This window comes from Passer montanus, unplaced genomic scaffold, assembly GCF_014805655.1.
Source record: "Passer montanus isolate IOZ18808 unplaced genomic scaffold, ASM1480565v1 scaffold9, whole genome shotgun sequence".
NCBI classification, from domain to species: Eukaryota; Metazoa; Chordata; class Aves; order Passeriformes; family Passeridae; genus Passer; species Passer montanus.
Window position 1 is genome coordinate 12,557,788 of NW_024374367.1, and position 17,435 is coordinate 12,575,222.

Genomic DNA, 17,435 nt, shown 5'->3' on the forward strand with positions numbered 1-17,435 from the left:
ATTCCTTAAAGGTTTGTGTTAGCCAAAGACACCCCCAAAAATGCACACACCATGATTGAATAGCCTCGAGACAGCCACAAGACTGAATATAATTACCAGTGATTACCGAAAGGTGATTTTAAAAAAGCTGAAAGAAGGGTGCAATTAGTCAGAGGGAAAGAAAGGACTCAAACATCTCCAAGACGTTCAAACCAAGGCAGGCAATTAGCTGGGTGTGGACAAGTGAACAAAGCACAGTGCCAGCACCCCTGTGCCCTCATCCAGCACCGAGGTGATTCCCACCAGGAATGCAGGGTCCCTGCTGTGTGTCCCGGCAGCCAGGGAGATGGGCTGGCACATCCCAGCAGTGCAGAAAGCTGAGCAGCTTTTCAGTGTTTTAAGGCTTTTTTTTGACAGGCTGGGGAGGGCAGTGGGTGTTGGCCACAACCTGTTACACCACACAAGCTGTGCAGGAGGAACTAGGTCAGGCAGATCCTGTCACTCGCCCTGTCGGGGTGGCTGTGCTGGGGAATTAATTACGGCACAGAGACAAACACTGGCAGCACATGGAAAACCTCCAGCTCGCAACTGCCTGTCCCAATTACCAGCATTCACACCCAGGTCTGAGCCCTGGCGGTGTCACCTGCTGTTCACACTGCCCTGCAAGGCACTGGAGGCTCCATCCCACTCCCTTCTGCACCAGGCTTTGCTGAGCATCTCAACTGGCACTCAATTCCCCAAGGACAGACACTCCAAGCTGAGAAAAAGCAAGTGTCTGCCTCCAGCACCTCAGGGAGGTAAGGCAAAGCACAAAAGCAGCAGAATACGAGCTGCTATAGGCAGTCTGCTCCTCCTGACCTTCCTCAGAGAAGCACTTCAGATTTCCACTTGTGCTGCATTTCCCCCACAGGGCCCTGCAGCCTGGGTGGCTCAGAAAGCCTCACAGCTGCTCCACAGCATTTAGATGGTCCATGGTGTCTTCTGTTTCATGCTCTGGCACCCCAGAGCCCCTCATAGCAAGCACAAGGGAGCACAGGCTGAGACCAGAGCTCAGTGCACGTGCAGAGGCTGACACAGCTCTTCCCTGGCCAGACCTGCTACTTCCACCTCAGGGGCTGAGGCCAACCCAGCACAAAAATAAAAGCTGTTAGTGCCTCATGGTAAGGGACAGCTTCAGGTTTTCCTGTTACACCCTTTATTTTGCTGTTTCTGCCAGCCACTCTCATTCATTTCCCTTTGCTTTCTGTGCCTCAGCCAACACGTAGATGAAACTCCAGGGACAGGAGCCCCTACTCCAGGACTCACCTGCACAGTGCAACAGGAACATGTTTACTGCTGCTTTCCTCTCATTAACACAAGAGTAAAAGCAGAGAATGGGGAAAGGCAGGAACACTTCCCTGGTTTGCAGGCCAGAGTACATAGCAAGTGTCACTAGCATTAACATATAATCACAGCCTTTTGCTTTCCTACCCCACCATCATGGCGAGATATCAACACACACAACAACAGAACTGGCTGAGCTGTCACAGCACCTTTGCTCTGTGGCCAGGACATCAAAGGTGCAGGACTCTTCATGGCAATTAACCCAGTTGTTAGTCCCAGGAGGAGGTGAGTACATCCAGAGATGTGAGGAACACAACTCTGGCTGCAAATCAACTGGATCTTCATAGGCAATGGGCCAGCCCAGCTGGGACACAACCTGCACCTCCCCAGGAGCCTCACAGGTCCCTGGGGCACCCTGTAAAGCAGGACTTGGATCGACCTCAGCACTCTCAGAGGAGGCCCTGGACTGTCCCCACATCATGGCCAAGCCCCCCCAAAACCACCAGCACAGCCCCATGTGAGGTCCCTGGGGGTAACGAGTGGGGGGCCCCATGGAGATATCCAAACTACATCAGCGTGGGGTCCTGCCTCTCCCTCCTGTCACATTTTATTCACAGACTCCATCCTCCTCATCTGCTGACGTGAAGGCTGGGCCATGGAGGTGCCTGCCATGGCAGAACCCACAGGAGAGAACAGCCCTGGAGGAGCAAAGAGCCAACTGGGTCTGCTGAACCTCAGCCTGGGCTCTGCATGTGCTGTCTTTGGGAGCAGAACAGCCAACTCAGGCAATGGACAGGGGGTTTTTCATAGCCTTGGCTAGGTTCAGACTACACTGTGTTACAAGGCTACATGGGAACGTTCCCCTCTCCCTGGAGTTGGGGGAGAATTAGGAAATATCCATTATAAAACTTTCGAGAGCTCTCTGATATATGACCACTTTGCTCCCCTTGAGCTGGGAACCAGCCAGACTTCATGCTCACACCAGGGGTCTGTTTCAACAGCTCTTCTTGGTAAGCACTGGTCTTCAGGCTGCCAAGTGCTCACAAGCATTGCTGTTCATGGAGCTATCACAGACTCCTCTGAAAACTTACATTTCCTTTAACTTTTCCCCCTTTTCCCCTTTTTTAAAGCAATTCTTACAAGTCCTTGAAACAAATGGGGATTTAAATAAACCCCCCAACACCCAGAGATACAGAGGAAATGGGGAACACAGCCAACTTGACCAAGATCTTCGTTTACAGAACATATTTTAAGGCCTGGCAAAGACTCAACTGTATGGCTGCAGAGCTATATGGAGGTTAGCCCTAATGCATAATAAACTTGACAGTGCTTTGCTAGCCAAGTAGGGTGTTATTTTTCCAAACTTGGCTGTTTCAAAAGAAGAAAAGACTAATTTATCTTTCCAAATTTATCATCAGCATGTGCGTGACCAGTTCTGACCCACCTCCCTGCAAGCATCCCAGCTATGGTCAGGGGCTGTGCAATAACACACTGAACACTCCACAGAGCTCCCTGTGCAAACACATCCATTTCAGACACCCACTGCACCAGGCTGCCACTCTCCTAAATTCCAGCTGTACACGAGGTTTCAGACAGCTATAAATCTTAACCCAGCTTCTTGAAGTCAATGATGGGAGAGAAGGCTTTTGAACTGAAGCTGTCACCACTGAAGGTTCTCAGGCAGCGATACTCAAAGCCTTGGAAAAGAGAGGCATGTAAGAAATGAGAGCCCAGATGTACACAAAGCAACTCCAGCCTTTGCATTCTCCCAAAATGCATGTGGATAAACGAGTTTTTAACCAAGTCACTGGAAAGCACTTCCACAGACCTGGATATATAATTATCACCAGCTCCCACCTCCTGCTCGGTGGTCCAAGCTGCTCCTGGCAATGGATGTGACTTCTCCAAGCTCCAAGAGTGTGGATGCTGGAGAGCAGGAGCCAGGCAGCTGCTGGGACCACACAGCACTGAGAGGGCCTGGGGAGTGCAGCACCAGACCAGGGGGAAAATGGGCAGCTTGACATGACAGGAGGGCAGGGTGAGAGCTCTGGCAGCATTTGCTGTCTCAGCTGGATGCCAAGGTTTGTGCAGTGAGGGGGCACCAAGTGCAACAGCACATGCTGTGTTCTGTTCACATGCAAAGGAGGCCTCACCAAAGTAAAAATGAGGTCTCAGCCCTCTTGTGCCTCAGGCAAAGGGGTCTCCCCCAGCTCCCCACAGGCAGAGGAGACTGCACAAGAACAGAGGTCACAGAGGATGCACGAACCTGGCACGTGGCAGCAAAGGTCCCAGAGGCAAAAGGAGCTTTGACTGTACAGAAGAGCACAGAGGTGGGCGAGTGGGTGGGGAGTAGAAAGAAACACGTTTTTGGCAGCTGAGGTTTTATTGTCTATCTTGTCCCTTCCTTGCCAAAATGTCTACAGAGATTGCAAAATGCACATGGCCCAGATTCCTCCAAGTCCTGGCAGGGTAAAGCAGTACCTGATTTGCAGAAAGGAGCAGAGAGATTTGCAAGAAGGAATGTGGGGTTGAAAGGTGAGGAAGAGAATCATGGCTGTGCACTGCAGAGCACCAAGCAAGCCTTCATCCTTTTCAGAGCTGTCATGCAGGTTTTGATTTAATGATTTATTACTCATATTTTGTAATATATTATGTAACTAAGAATATAACATGCTATAATATTTACCCTAAATTTTTATTCATCTGGTACAAGACAGCCAGCACACACTGCCCAGCAGCTCCAGCCTGACCCCAGAGGTGCTGCACTTCCTTAGGGGATTCCATTCTCTTTGATTAGATACAGCCACTTGCAGGATTTCACACTCAGACATCTCAAAGAACACTGTAAATACATTTCTGATGCAGCCTCTGCACCTTGCAAGCCAAGAATAAATCCCCTCCACAGGAAGGGCTGGCACAGAGCTTTGCCATTGTGCTGGCTGGGCTTGTCCAAGTCTTTGGCTCTCCTGGTGTGCCCCACATGCCAGCAGGAGCACTGGCATGCCTGTGGCACATGCAGGGCAGCATCACCCCCTCCCTGCTCAGAAAAACATCACTGTCCTCTAAAGACAGAGGCCAAGGGAGCACAGGTACCCACAGTGCTGTGCTATCAACACATGCCAGTGCTCAGGAATGTCACAAGAGCACTCAAGCATCAGGCATTTGCACCACCCTGGATTTGGGTTTCCCCTATGGGGAAAAGCTGCAGTGAAAACTTTGGAAACACCTTTGTGAAAGCAAAAAAACACAACTGACTTTTAAGCAATCTTATCCACACAGGCCTTAGCACACCCCAGGTATTGCAGCATCCATCCCAAACCACATTCCTGGCCCACATAGAGCACAGGCTTCATGCAGAGATCCAAGCTAGGATATTGCCCTGGCAGGGCATCCTCTGGCACTGCCTGTGCACTGGGAGCTCTCCTGAGCACAGGGGCTGGCTGTGGGCTCCTGCTTTTTGACACACTGGGGTTTCCTCACTCCAAGAATACAGCAAAGAAAGGAAAGGAAGGGGAAAAAAGGCAAAAAACAAAATGCCAGGCTGAGGCAGGTCCAACCTCCTGGAGCTGGATTAAGGACTGAGAAATGCCAGGGAACATTCCTGGCTGTCATCAGTGAGCATCAGCCTCATGGAGCTGGGGATGCTCCCATTCAGACATGCCCTGGCTCCTTCCCTGCCCCACAAAGGAGCCAGCAGCACCAGGGGAGAGGACAGGCTGTGGGAGCACATCTGAGGAGCTTTTGTGCATCCCCCTGTCCCCATCCCAAGGGTTTAGGATGAGGGCTGGCCCCACGTGCCCTTCACAACTCCCTGAAAGCTGGAGACTGACCTGAGGTTTGCCACGTAGAAGAGAATATTTTTACAAGAGTTAATTGCAAGGTTAAAAGCTACTTGAGAGTAGATGAACTGGCTCCTGCTGAAGGAGCCACAGGCTTGAAACTGGGCTGTGAAACTGCCAGCACAGAGCGAGCTGCAGGCAGAGCCAGGCCTCCCCAGCTTTCCCTGCATGCTGAATCACCCGGTGCTGCCCAGAGATCCTCCTCTCAGGAGGAAGTGATGCTCCTCATCCCTCTGCTGCCCACAGAAACTGGACACAGCACAACCCCCTGCTTCTGGCAGTTTTGCTTGCAGGAACAGGGATGCCACACTTTGGGTTGCTTCAATTAGAGCACACACCTTGCAAACCATAGGGAAAAATAAAAGAGCCAGCCTGCCTTCAAACTTCTTTTTTTATGCTTCTCTCCTCCTTTGCTTTCTGCTATGCTTTATACATACACATAAACACATATACTGGCACTCAAATGTGTTAATATTGGATAGGGTTTGTTTCAACAGCAGTGGCATTTTCCACATTCCATCCCAAAACCAGAACCATTTTCCAATTCCAAAATTATTTCTGTTGTCTTTTTAAACTGCTCCAGTTAAGGAACAATTTAAGGATGGCTACAAGCTGCCAAGACCCTTCATTTTAAGTGGCAGATATGTCAAATATGCAGATTTGCTTTTTAATAACCATAACCAGTGAGGCCCCAAGTTCTTTGAGCATCTTTCAAACTTCAGTTGTAAAAATGCACCAATTTCCTTCACTCTTCCAGAAAGCAATTCCTGTACAAAGCACAGCCACAGCTCTGCCATCAACCACTTCCAGGTTTCTATATGCTTTCATAAAACAATGAACACTGGGTCCTGAATAAGAATCTTCCAAAATCTGAAGCATATTGAAGGTGAAAGCTTTGGCTGGCTACACTGAGCTCCACCACCAAGGGTTGTTTCCCAAGGAAAGGTTGCAAGAACCAAGTGACCCCTCAGAACTGATTGAACAATGAGTGAAAACAAAAGGCACCAGAGTTTGACATTAACTGGAAAATCCCAGAAGCATCAGAGTAAAGTTCACTGAAGTGCAGCTGCGTGTAGGGGCATGGCAAAGTTGGCTGCCACACTACTCCTATTCCAGACCAAGATGTACCTGCAGCAAATCAACCTTATTCTTTAGGATTTTCATTACCACTTCCTGATGAGCCTTTTAAAAACATGTATTTTACCAATCTGAGTATTTTAGGAAAACAGTGGAAGCTTTTCAACCAGAAAGTAAATACAGAAAATATTCCAACAACTGTGATTGCTATTTAATAAACACATATAAATTATATATGTCTCTTTTCTGGGTTAAGTAAGGTGGCCTGTCCACCTGAGAGTCCAAATCGGAATTTAAAGCCCAAATATGGGCTTAAAATACGTGGTTATGATGAATGAGCCCCTCCCACCCAAAACTGATTCCACTGTCCAGTGAATCAGCCAGGGGAAGGGACCTAGTTTATTCATACAATAACACTACAGGGGTACAATCGATCTGGCTTTGCTCGCAAATATACGTACGATATCTACAGAGGCAAACAGAACTTGGGATGCCAGGGCCCTGGCGGTCTTCTCCAGCCTCATTTTGGAGAGAACAAGGGCCGAAAGCAGCTCAGAGTTCTTAAAACACCACTTTCCACAGGCCCCCATGGGGAAGCCTACATATTCAATATCCACCGCGTTAGTTAGCTGTTGTATTTGCGGGTGAAGTCGCTGATATTTTTTAGCCTTTTCTGCAGCAGCCTCCCTCAATGAGGAGTTACTGTGCTCATATCTCACTGTAACGCCCACCACAATCGCTTTGGAATCCTTTACAAATATCAAGTCCGGCTTAAACAGTTTTGACCTCATCTCACAGGTGTGGCTCCTGAAAAACTGTCCAATCCACTTTCTTAGTTTCACAGCTAAGAATTTCACAGATGGCGTTGTGTCTCTAAATCCTGGCTTCCTGTGTGATTGGACAGGTCCCGACAATGTGAGCAACAGTTTCAGACCTAGCAGCACAATGCTGGCATGATTGAACAATATTCTCCTGCCTACCCCTCGCCAGGAATTCTCTCGTCGGGCAGACATTGGCTCTTAATTGCAGGGCCATAATAAGTTTTCGGTGAGGTATGCCCCTGTAATGCCTAATCCAGGCATTACTGATATTATCATTCTCAAAATTTTCAATACCATGTCGCTGGGCAACCAGATGTATCCATTTCTGAAACTCTACTTTCCGCCAGTTACATGGTTTGGATAGCGGACCTTGGGACTAGGTACCTCCCATTCTGACTGGCTTTCATTGCCACCACCTTCTGTCCTTGGCACGGGCTCCCAAACTGGAGGGATGGACTCTTTTCTTCCACCAGCTCTTATCCACAACTTTTCAAATAACCATTCCAGATGTTCCTCCCTTAAGAAGCGCAACAGAGCCACAGCAGAAGACTGCACTGATCTATGAAGTCTTCTCGCTTGAATGCTTGGAATGAGCGCCGCCAACTTGATAATACCCAAACCTCCATCTTTAAAACTCAAATACAGGATCGCATCGCATGTACTCGGTGGAAGATGTTGCTATTACTCTTACTTGACTATCTCACTGAATTAAGGCAGGAAATAAAGGAATTAGGGACCAAATCCACAACACAGGACCCTCCTAACAGCCCTTTTCTTCCTAAGTTTGATTCAAAGTCAGTAAAGAGACACTTGCACTGAGTGTTTGCAATCCAGACTGTAGGAGGATGTGTCACTGAGCAGAGCCTACCTGGGAAGTAAAAATCCAGATTCCAAGTAACTTAAAAGCTTTTGAGTATTTCAGACTCATCACTGAGCACACAGCAGGGTTGTGAAAGCAGGACTGGGAAACCATCATCAGCCTCATTCATGTGCATGAAGCATCAGCATTCAAGGCAAGGAGGGAGTCAGTACACTGAGATCTTAATACTTCAATTAGTTCTGGAAATCAGACACAGCTCCTTCCAAGTTCTCAGGACTGAGTATGTGGCAAAGGAGCAATAGGAAAGATGCACAAGAAGCTCCAAGTCTTACCTGGTGTACACAGGACTTGGCATTCAGAAAAAACAGCTCCACTGTAGTTTTGTCCTTGAGAAAGGAAATGCTTTCAATGTAGAACCTGAAAATTAAAAAAAAAATAACCAAAAACATTAGTTACTCTCTTGAATAGATTTCATCTTCCTCCCAAGTCATTTTATTTCCTCAGTGTTTTGTTCTCCAGCAATAAAATAGCACAGAGGAACTATGAGCTACTGCACTTAATTTCCTGCCTTTTAGGAGGGAACAAGCAGAAATCACAGCCTGACAGCACACAGGGAACAGGGACTCCTGGTTCAATAGATTCTGGATATCTGATGACTTTTCAAATGAGATGAAAACCCTGAATGCTACAGGAGCAAAGCCTCCTCTGCAGGCAAAGTCACAGCAGTGGAAAAAGCCACTCCAAACATGCTGCAGGTGGGGAAGCCAGTCCAGCACTCTGCTGGAGGACAGGTTGCTGGCAGCCCTGCAGGACCACCTTCCTTCCAGGAGAACAGAGATTTTAGTAAGAACCCCCAACTTCACTCCAGGTCCAGATGCTCCCACTAAATTCTAAGCAGGAGACACAACTTTTTTGCAGCCAAGCAAAGACCTGGACCAGCAATGCCTCAGCAATGCAGATCCCTCCAGAGCTTCCCAATGCCCTGTCCTGGAGAGAGGAGGGCTGAATGACCCACACAGGGCAATCAGAGCCAGACCAATCTCTCCCACAGCCCCATGCTGCTCGTGAGGCTCCTGACAGCCTCAGGCTCCATCCCCTGACCTTTGCACTGATGATCATCTTGGCATGGATGATTTGTAGGACATTGGAACAAGCCCCCAGCAGCAGCACAGAGCACGTGCCAGGGAGCAGCAAAGCCGGGACCTGCCACACGTGTCAGGAATGTGTGCAGTGTTTATGTTGTGACTTCAGAAAAGTGATACATTAAATAGTAATTGCTTTAATATTTCACATTCCTACAGCATGTTCCACTGAATTAATTTTAAAGCACTCTCCAGAACGCCTCTGTAGATAATTTACCCATTTCACAGGCATGCAGCCTGTCCAAGGGGCAGCCCAGCAGCTGCCCCAGACATTTGAAAAGCTGTTATACATTTCCATGACTCACCTTTCCCCATGAACTCTATGAACCACAGGTATTTCCACCCTGCCTTGATCTCACCTGATATATTTTTTCCCCAATAGCTTTACTTTAAACACCCTTGAGTGCTTCTCTTCAGAAATGCAGAGCAGAGGGCAGGACCCACACTCTTCATCCTTTCCCAACCTGCTGCCAGACCAGCCCTTCACAGAGTGGACCTTCCTCAGCCTGCTGAAGCCTTCACTGCACCCTGAAGTGATTTTCCTCAGCTAATGAGCTCATTTGCACTTCCAGTTGCTTTCAGCCAGGGTCGGGTGTGGCTGACACCCAGAATCAGGACAGCTCTGGTTCTGAAGAGAGGCAGCTCCCAGACTCTCCTGGTACAAAGCAGGAAGCTGTGGGATCTGTGGATTTAGGATGAGGGCACAGGGGGCACTGCCCCAATCCCAGCTGTGTCTCTGCTCCATTTCCTCCACAGTACAAGCTGTACCTTCTTATCACCCCAGTACAGATGGGGAACACTGGACCACAGAGATAAGGATGTTCAGGGCATGGCAGGGACATTTGGGAGCACCATAAAGTGCACATTCTGATTCTGCTTCTAGTGCTGTCAGCATTCTTGAAACTAAAATTACATTTCTGAAAGTCCTCAATCTGCATCACAGAGCCCTTCAGCTGAGTGTACCATCCAAAAACCTCTGACTGGATTGAATTTATGCCAGCTGGCAATAATTAAAATCTCAAAGGATTATCACATGTTTCCTTATTGAACAGCAAAAGCTCAGGGATGAGAAGAGACGAAGGAAAACCAGCAATCTGGAGATTCCTCCATTTCCAGCAATACACCTGGAAACTGCAGGTTTTGAAGTAGATTTCTGCTGGAAAACCTATTTTCTATGGATCAGGCAGTTTCTGTAGTGCTAATAATTTCTGTATCTTCCTCCTCCTGCTCTGCATCTCACTGCTCACCTCCTTGGTTACCTGTTTTGCATCTCATGACCCCAGAGTAGTCAGGCTTAAAATTCCCTTCTGAAAGTTGATCTTTCCAAGCCCACTCCTCACACATTAACTCCTGCCCCAGCCTCTGCACACCCTGTCCTGTGAGAACCACCTTGCAACAGAGAGGGCCAAAATGAACACCATGAGCAAACAGCATAAATTCCAACCAAAAGAATGCTCGAGTTATAGGATTGCCTTCACAGCTTTCCTGGGCAGTCACAGGTTTTGGCCTCCAAGATCCTGATCAAACATTGTGAACACAGTGAAGAGCCCATCACCCCTTCATAAATGGAGCTTTTTCTGTCTGCTGAGTGTGGAAGAGGATCTCTGGACACCATCACACACCAGCACGTATTCAGGCAGAACAAAGTGCCACTTGTTTGTCCCATTCCCCTGGTGACCAGCGGGGGACATGGGGAGGCTCCAGTGCCAGCTGACCCAGCTCCACAGGAGGCTCTGCTTTGGAAGTGCTTCAAATAATTAAGCACACCAGGCATAAATTTACCCAGATCTGAAAAGCAAATGAGGTCAGTCTGCTCTCACGTTCACTCACAGACTGCAAGGAAAACAAAGACTCCAACAATATTAAGAATATGATGCTTGATCTCTTCTGCCAGCACAGCTCTGTTTCATAGGATGTGGGTTTTTTTCAGGCCCTTAACCAGCAGAGCTTTGCCAGCAACAGCCCTAAAGTAATGCAATTACATTGGCCAAAATCATCATTTTGCCAGGGATTTTATTCTTTCCTGGGGACTGGTTAAGCTGTGAGCAAAACAGCCATCAGCAATCCCTTTAAAGTACAGACAGCCCTTAAGTAAACAGAAGGGAAAAAGTAAGTTAAATTGTTTGAATAAACTGTATTGCAATTTAGCACACTCAAAGACAAGTCAGGCGAAGAAGATATTTAAAATATGAGGTTTTAAACAAAAAACAAAACCCAAACCCACCCTAGGAATCACGTCCTAGTAAGAGTTTAAAAAGTAGCAGGTTCCAACCTACTTTATTTCATAGTTTCATACAAAAGAGAGCAGCACTTAGCCAGGGCCTAATCTCCTTCTAAAAATAACACATTACTTTGACATTTATTTCCTTTATCAAATCTCTAATCAGCTCCTTTAAACAAAACCCCCTGGTGACAAATAAACCCAAGTGGTAATGTTTGCTTGGTGGAAACAATTACTCACCTAACGGCAAAGTACAAAGTTGCTGGCCCTGGTTTCTTGGGCAAGTCATGGTCCAGGACACGGTGATCCAGCTGCAGCCAGACACTCTGACCTCTATGGAAACAGGTTGGGAGAAGGTTAAAAACTGGGATGGAAAATACAGAAATTGGTTCTTTTCAGTGCCCCCAATTACTCCAAGTGTTACTTTAAAAAGTTCAAGCCTCAGCTCCAAGGCAGGCAAGCATCTCATCAAATTATTTCCTTTTTTTTTTTTTACCCAACCCTTAACCCTGCAAGGCTGAGCCATGGGTGCCCTCCAGAGGCCACACACTCCCTCCAAGCACCCAGCCCTGTGCATACACCCAGGCAGGCCCTGGAATCCCACTGGAGTTTCTGGGGAAGCCAACAGCTTTCAGATAATCTCCTGGCAGCACTTTAAACCTCACCGTGACTCAGTGCCAGCAGCCAAAAACATCCAGAAGAATTTCATGGCAGCTCTTCTGGGGGAAAGAACAAGCCAAGTACAAACAGTATCCTCAAGGGATTTACAGAAGAGCTGGGGAAAAGTATTTTCCAGCAAGTGAAAGGACAAGGATGCGGCAAAAATATTCCAGGGATAGCCCAAGATGTGAGTGGTTGGTAAAAATAACACAGGGTCAGGGCACCAAAAGGAGCAGCTCCCATCACTCCAGGGTGTCCCCAGGGCCACTCCTGCTCCTGCACATGGGATGTGCCTCAGCAGGGTGGCCCCAAACACGGCCCTGATAGGATTTGGAGGTGAAAGGCTTCCATCCAGGACTGCATAAAAAGTGGCAACGGAGAGCAGCAGGAAGCAATGTTATTCCCACTAGACAAGGAGTTTATTTAGGAACTGTTTTAGTGCACAGCTCCACGTCCCCACTGCCCTAAGCACCTCTGCTCCAGCTTTTTGGGGGAGCTGAAGCTCCTCTGGAGAGGCTGGCCCTGCAGGCAGCAGATATGGGGAAGCATTTCAGTGCCCTGCTGAGAGATGAGCCTAAGCACCAGGTGAGAGTGCAGTTAATTAACCCGGCTGGCTCTGGGTTAATGCCACGGAACAGATCTCCCACAGAGCCTGGGCAGAGCATCACACCCAGGCTCAGAGAGAGGAAAGTGGTTCCTGGGCAGGACTCACCTCACAGCTCACTCTGCTCGGGAAATTTGGGGTTAAAAGGCTCAGTAACACATTTGAGATTCAGGTGCAAAGCAGTGGGAGCGATTCACTTTGGAAATAAATGCAAAACCTTTTTGTTGTTACTAAAAGTGCAGAGGAGGAAAGCTGAAGGTGCTCGCATGGGGAATTATCACTGAATCAGTTTTTTCACTGCATGAGACAAATATGAAATGTGAAATCATCAGGAAAATATTTTACAAGGATTCTCTGGTTTGTACCCGGAAGATATTTTCCAAATATTTTCTATTTTGTGCCTTCCCCTCTCCCCAGCCAAGCAGCACAAGCACAAGGTAGGAAACTCTTTCTTCTTTGAAAGAAAAAGTCCTTTTTCCATCATGCCAAGCTGCCACACTATCAGAGATAAGGTTTTACATTGCAGTAGTGACACAGCTGTTTAAACTCAATAAATACACTCACGTGTCATCGATAAATGTTATCCCAAAATACTCCTTTTCTTTCAGGTTGAAGTGTGAGGCCACCAGATCCAGTAACTCCCGAGACAAAAGTTTGGGCTATTGAAAGAATAAAAATAATATTATTCATTTCAGTCTAGGCTTTTAATAAGAAATAAATTTTTTCTGTGCAAATACTGAAATTTAAGCACACATGGCCATGCTAAAACCCTGTTGTACAACTGAATACAGAAGTGATGTATCAAACTCAGGGTGTCCCAATGGAGCTGTGTGGGATGTGTGGAGCATGGAGAGGCAATTCTGTGCTTAATCCATGACATTAAGCTGAAGGGCACAGACTGAGTGCTGCTTTCCTCTTTCTGGGGGAGAAGGCAGCATCCAGCTTTCCTGCACTTACAGCAGGAAGGATTTTTCAATTAAGAAAATATTGTGTAGTGGAGGATCTCGTGCTTTGAGTTCTGTTATGGGAAAAAAACATCCTCAAAACCACAGAGTTTTCTTGCCATCTAAATGACAAAAAACACCACCTCAAGGGGTGTGTTTAACATCCTGTATGAATTTTGGTGAAAGCAAAAACTGAATGCAGAACTGATGGCAGATATTTTGCCACGATGCACTGGGAAATCCTTCAGCAAATCCAGGTGCCAGGAGAAGCACACATTTCCTCAGCCTATTCCACTCTGAGTTCTTCTAGTGTAACTTGTCCTCAGCCCCCAAAAGAAAACAAGCAGAGAAACCTGGCACTGGCTGCCAGTCCCCAGAAGAGCGAGGTCTGTACCTGAACCAGCAGCTCCAAGTTCCTGTCATCGAGGAGATGCACCTGGCAGTGCCGGCCCTCGGTCATCTGCAAAGACAGCAGCACAGCCCTGTCAGGAAGGGCAGCATTCCCGGCTGGCACCAAGCATGTGAGGCCTGGGGACAAGGGCAGTGTGAAGCAAGTGTCTGATTTTGATGGGTAAGGGAATTGACTCTGTACCCAAGCACCTTCTCCAAGGACTCCATCTGCGGAGCTGCCTCAGCACTCGCAGTTCCTGTCAACTTCACGCTGCAATTGAGGGTGCTTAGCAGCACTCAGGATGAGATTTAAAAACCATAAATGCTGTGAGAATTAAATGTGAGGATGAGCCAGCCTGGCCAGTGCCACAGGCTTGGGCTTTTTGTGCTAGTGAGGAGGAGATGATCAGGGACCCAGGGAACCCAGACCCATCCAACCCTCCCTGCAGATGAGTCAACCCTGATCTAGTCCATTGACCTGTGTCTAGAACAGATGGAGTCTCCACCAGCACAGTAACATTTTCACTTGGGCACTACTGAAAGTCATCACTTCCATGGGATTCTTACATAGGAGCTGCAAGAAGAAGGTGCTTGAACTGCATCGCTAGGAATGGGATGAGCTCTGCAAACTCTGATGCTATATTTGAACCACCTCTTTTGTGTCACATTTATCTCCTGCAAACCAAGTCTCTTCCTCTCTTTAGCAGATGAGCAATTCAGAAATAGCTGCCCATTATGCCCTTTTAGTATCTGCCCTTTGAAATCTAATACATTTCAATGAAAGCTTTTACATTATTTAATATCTGTTCTAATTCTGGGCCTTTCAGCAGCTCCAGTGAGGACCAGCTTTGCAACACTCTCTGGGTGGGAGCTGGTGAAGGAAACCTGGCTTTCATATTTGTTCTCCTAGCCTCAAAGTAACTCATTTTCCTGACAGCACAAGCTTCCAGCCGACTATAAATTGTGAGCTGTGAGCAGAGGCCAGGGGTGTTTGCTTAGACAGAGGCTCCCCAAGGGATTAAACAGTAACATGCAATGGTTTCTCCTTTCACATCCCTCTGGCTCCGCAGGGACAGGGACAAGGACAGGGCTGAGCTCTAGTGCCATCAGCCCCTCTCATCACCTCCTGCCCCTGTGCACGCTGCACACCCAAGCCTTGCAGAGACAAAAATAAACACAATTTCTACGGGATTACAGCACAGCCTCAGAGGGCTCACAGCTCTGCCCCCGTTTGCACAGCCAGGGTGCCGAGGCACAGCTCCTCTGTCACCTGCCAGCCCCTCTGCCCCCCACCACACAGAAACAAAGCTCCATTGTCCCAACTCACTGAGCTCATCTGGACCAAAAGCCGAGAGGGACTGCCCTCCTGAGGAGCTCTGCAGGCAGGTCAGAGATGAGCGGCTGCAGGCACAACTCCCTGAAGCGTCCTGGAAAACTGGGCAGCAGCACAGGCAACTTTCGGCACTGCTGAGCATCCACCAAAACAGCAGTACTGGCCCAAGGACCGCTTGCAGAGCCAGTCTAGAGGAAAGAAATCCCTTCCATTCCCTGTCTTATTGCTACGAACATGAAGTTGTACACAGATGCCAGATGAGCAGATGAGCCAGCAGCTCAGAGCACAATGCTGCTCCACCCTGGAGCCAGCAGTGATCTCACAGCTGCATCCCTTGGTGCTGCACCCTGCACAGCACCATCCCCCTGTGCTGCACCCTGCAGAGCATCATCCCCTGGTGCTCCAAACTGCAGAGTATCATCCCTTGGTGCTGCACCCTGCACAGCATCATCCCCTGGTGCTCCAAACTGCAGAGCTTCATCCCCTAGTGCTGCACCCTGCACAGCACCATCCCCAGGCCCTGCACTGCCAGCAAGGTACCACCTCCAGCAATTCACCTCTCGTGTTCTGGAAGCAGAGCTGCACCACCCCAACTCCAACTTGCAGCACTCTCCCTGAGATTTCTCTGCTGCCCAAACACAGCAGCCAGAGCCCTTAAACCCATTATGATCCACTCCCAGCTCCACATGTTCCCCAGAGCTGAAGGGCTGCCGTGGCAGGCTCATAACTAAGTTGCCCATTACCATCAATTAATCATTTCATCAGCGCTCCCTTCAAGGTGGAGCAGATTTCTGGCTCTGACACACTGTTACCAATCTGCCCCTGTTGCGAAGCGTCGGATCCAATACTGTTTTTAAATCATTCCCCATCTGTTGCTCTGAGATAGCACGAGGGTTGCCATTATTTAATTGTGAGCTGCTTTAGCTTTCACCCAGTGAAATCATATCAATCACTTCTGAATGTTTTAATTGCTTCGGTTGTCTGTTGTTAAGTAAAAAAGGTTTATGTTAGAGCAAACACATCCACAAAGCCTCGTGCTCAGGACAACGGTATATGTAAGGATTAAAACATAAAAGAAATACCAAGCATCATCTGTGCTTCAATTTAGCTATCCAAGGTAACTGCAAAGCACCTTAAAAGTAAATAAAACTCATAATAGCCCTGAAGATAGGCAAGATATAATTATCCCCGATTTTATTGATGAGACAACATAAGGAAACAGTTTAGAAGCCTCATTTACAAATATACACACAGACAACATTAAAACCCGAGACACCAGGAATCCTTCATCAGAAATCCCACATCCACTGCCCAGAGGGCTGGAAAGCTCAGTCAAGAAGTTGCAGAAGATGCCAAGGTGCCAGTGACAAAGCACTGTGAAATGCCTTTACAAACCTGGCAGCTCCCACCTGCATCCCCAGAGCTCTGTGGCCACGGGCTCGTGTCACCCCAGGAACACCTGGGGACATAGTCACAAAGCCACAGGGCAGTGATGTCCAGAGCCATGAAATGCCTGTGGCTGTAGCTCCAATAAGAGCTGCTTGCACTCCTCTGCCCCCCCAGCCCATTCCTGAACACCTGAGGGCCACATTCCTGCTGAGACACCTCCTGCAGCCAGGGATACTCACTGTGTGCCACCACAGCCTGCTCAAGGAACACAGGTCTGCTGCTGTGACCATCAGCTTTGCATCTGCAGGCTCCAGTCCCCAGAACAAAGCCTGGACAGTCGGAGCCCTTCTCCTCCTCCTGCACACCCAAAGCTTCAGCCCCAGCACCCTGGCTCCTGCAGCTGTGCAGGAGCTCACTCCAAGTATCCCCACCCCATTCCTGATGGGGCAGAGAGCACATCACTTGGCTCACCCCGTTCCTACAATCAGAACAAAATCACTCCAAATTGCTACCACAGGGAAGCACAAGCCCATCCTACATCAGGAATGTCGCCCACCAGAGAGGTCATGTCCAGGAGACAGCTCTCTCCTCACATCCAGCTGCTCCCTGTGCACACGGGGCAACACTCACATTTCACAGCCCTGTTCTGTACAGGAGGCAGAACCAAGAGCTTTGGAAGCTGTGGCAGCTGCAAGCTCACCTCACAGGCTTTAGGGTGTCAATCCCAGGAGTGACATGGCACAGCAATGCTCCAGCACAGTCACAGGTACCAACAACCTGGTCCCATCCTCTTGCCTGGAGAAAGCCTGGAGAGCTTCATAAAGAGGCTTCCATCACCTTCATCCATGGATTTTGGCTAAGGAAAAGGTGCCTCCACCTCAGCAACTGGAGAC

At 48.3% G+C, this 17,435-nt stretch overlaps 1 protein-coding gene across 7 annotated transcripts in view; it reads right to left on the bottom strand.

Annotated features, from left to right (window-relative positions):
- FRMD4B (FERM domain containing 4B) overlaps positions 1-17,435 on the bottom strand; it is a 132,975-nt gene that overhangs the window by 46,126 nt on the left and 69,414 nt on the right. For 6 of the 7 annotated variants that reach the window (XM_039695382.1, XM_039695385.1, XM_039695383.1 and 3 more), the window contains exons 2-5: positions 13,825-13,890; positions 13,051-13,145; positions 11,463-11,555; positions 8,192-8,276 (exon numbers count right to left, since the gene is read on the bottom strand). In XM_039695382.1, coding sequence (XP_039551316.1) covers positions 8,192-8,276; positions 11,463-11,555; positions 13,051-13,145; positions 13,825-13,890 — 339 coding nt within the window. Of the gene's footprint in view, positions 1-8,191; positions 8,277-11,462; positions 11,556-13,050; positions 13,146-13,824; positions 13,891-17,435 lie in introns of those variants that run through there. The other variant, XM_039695386.1, reaches the window with a different exon arrangement.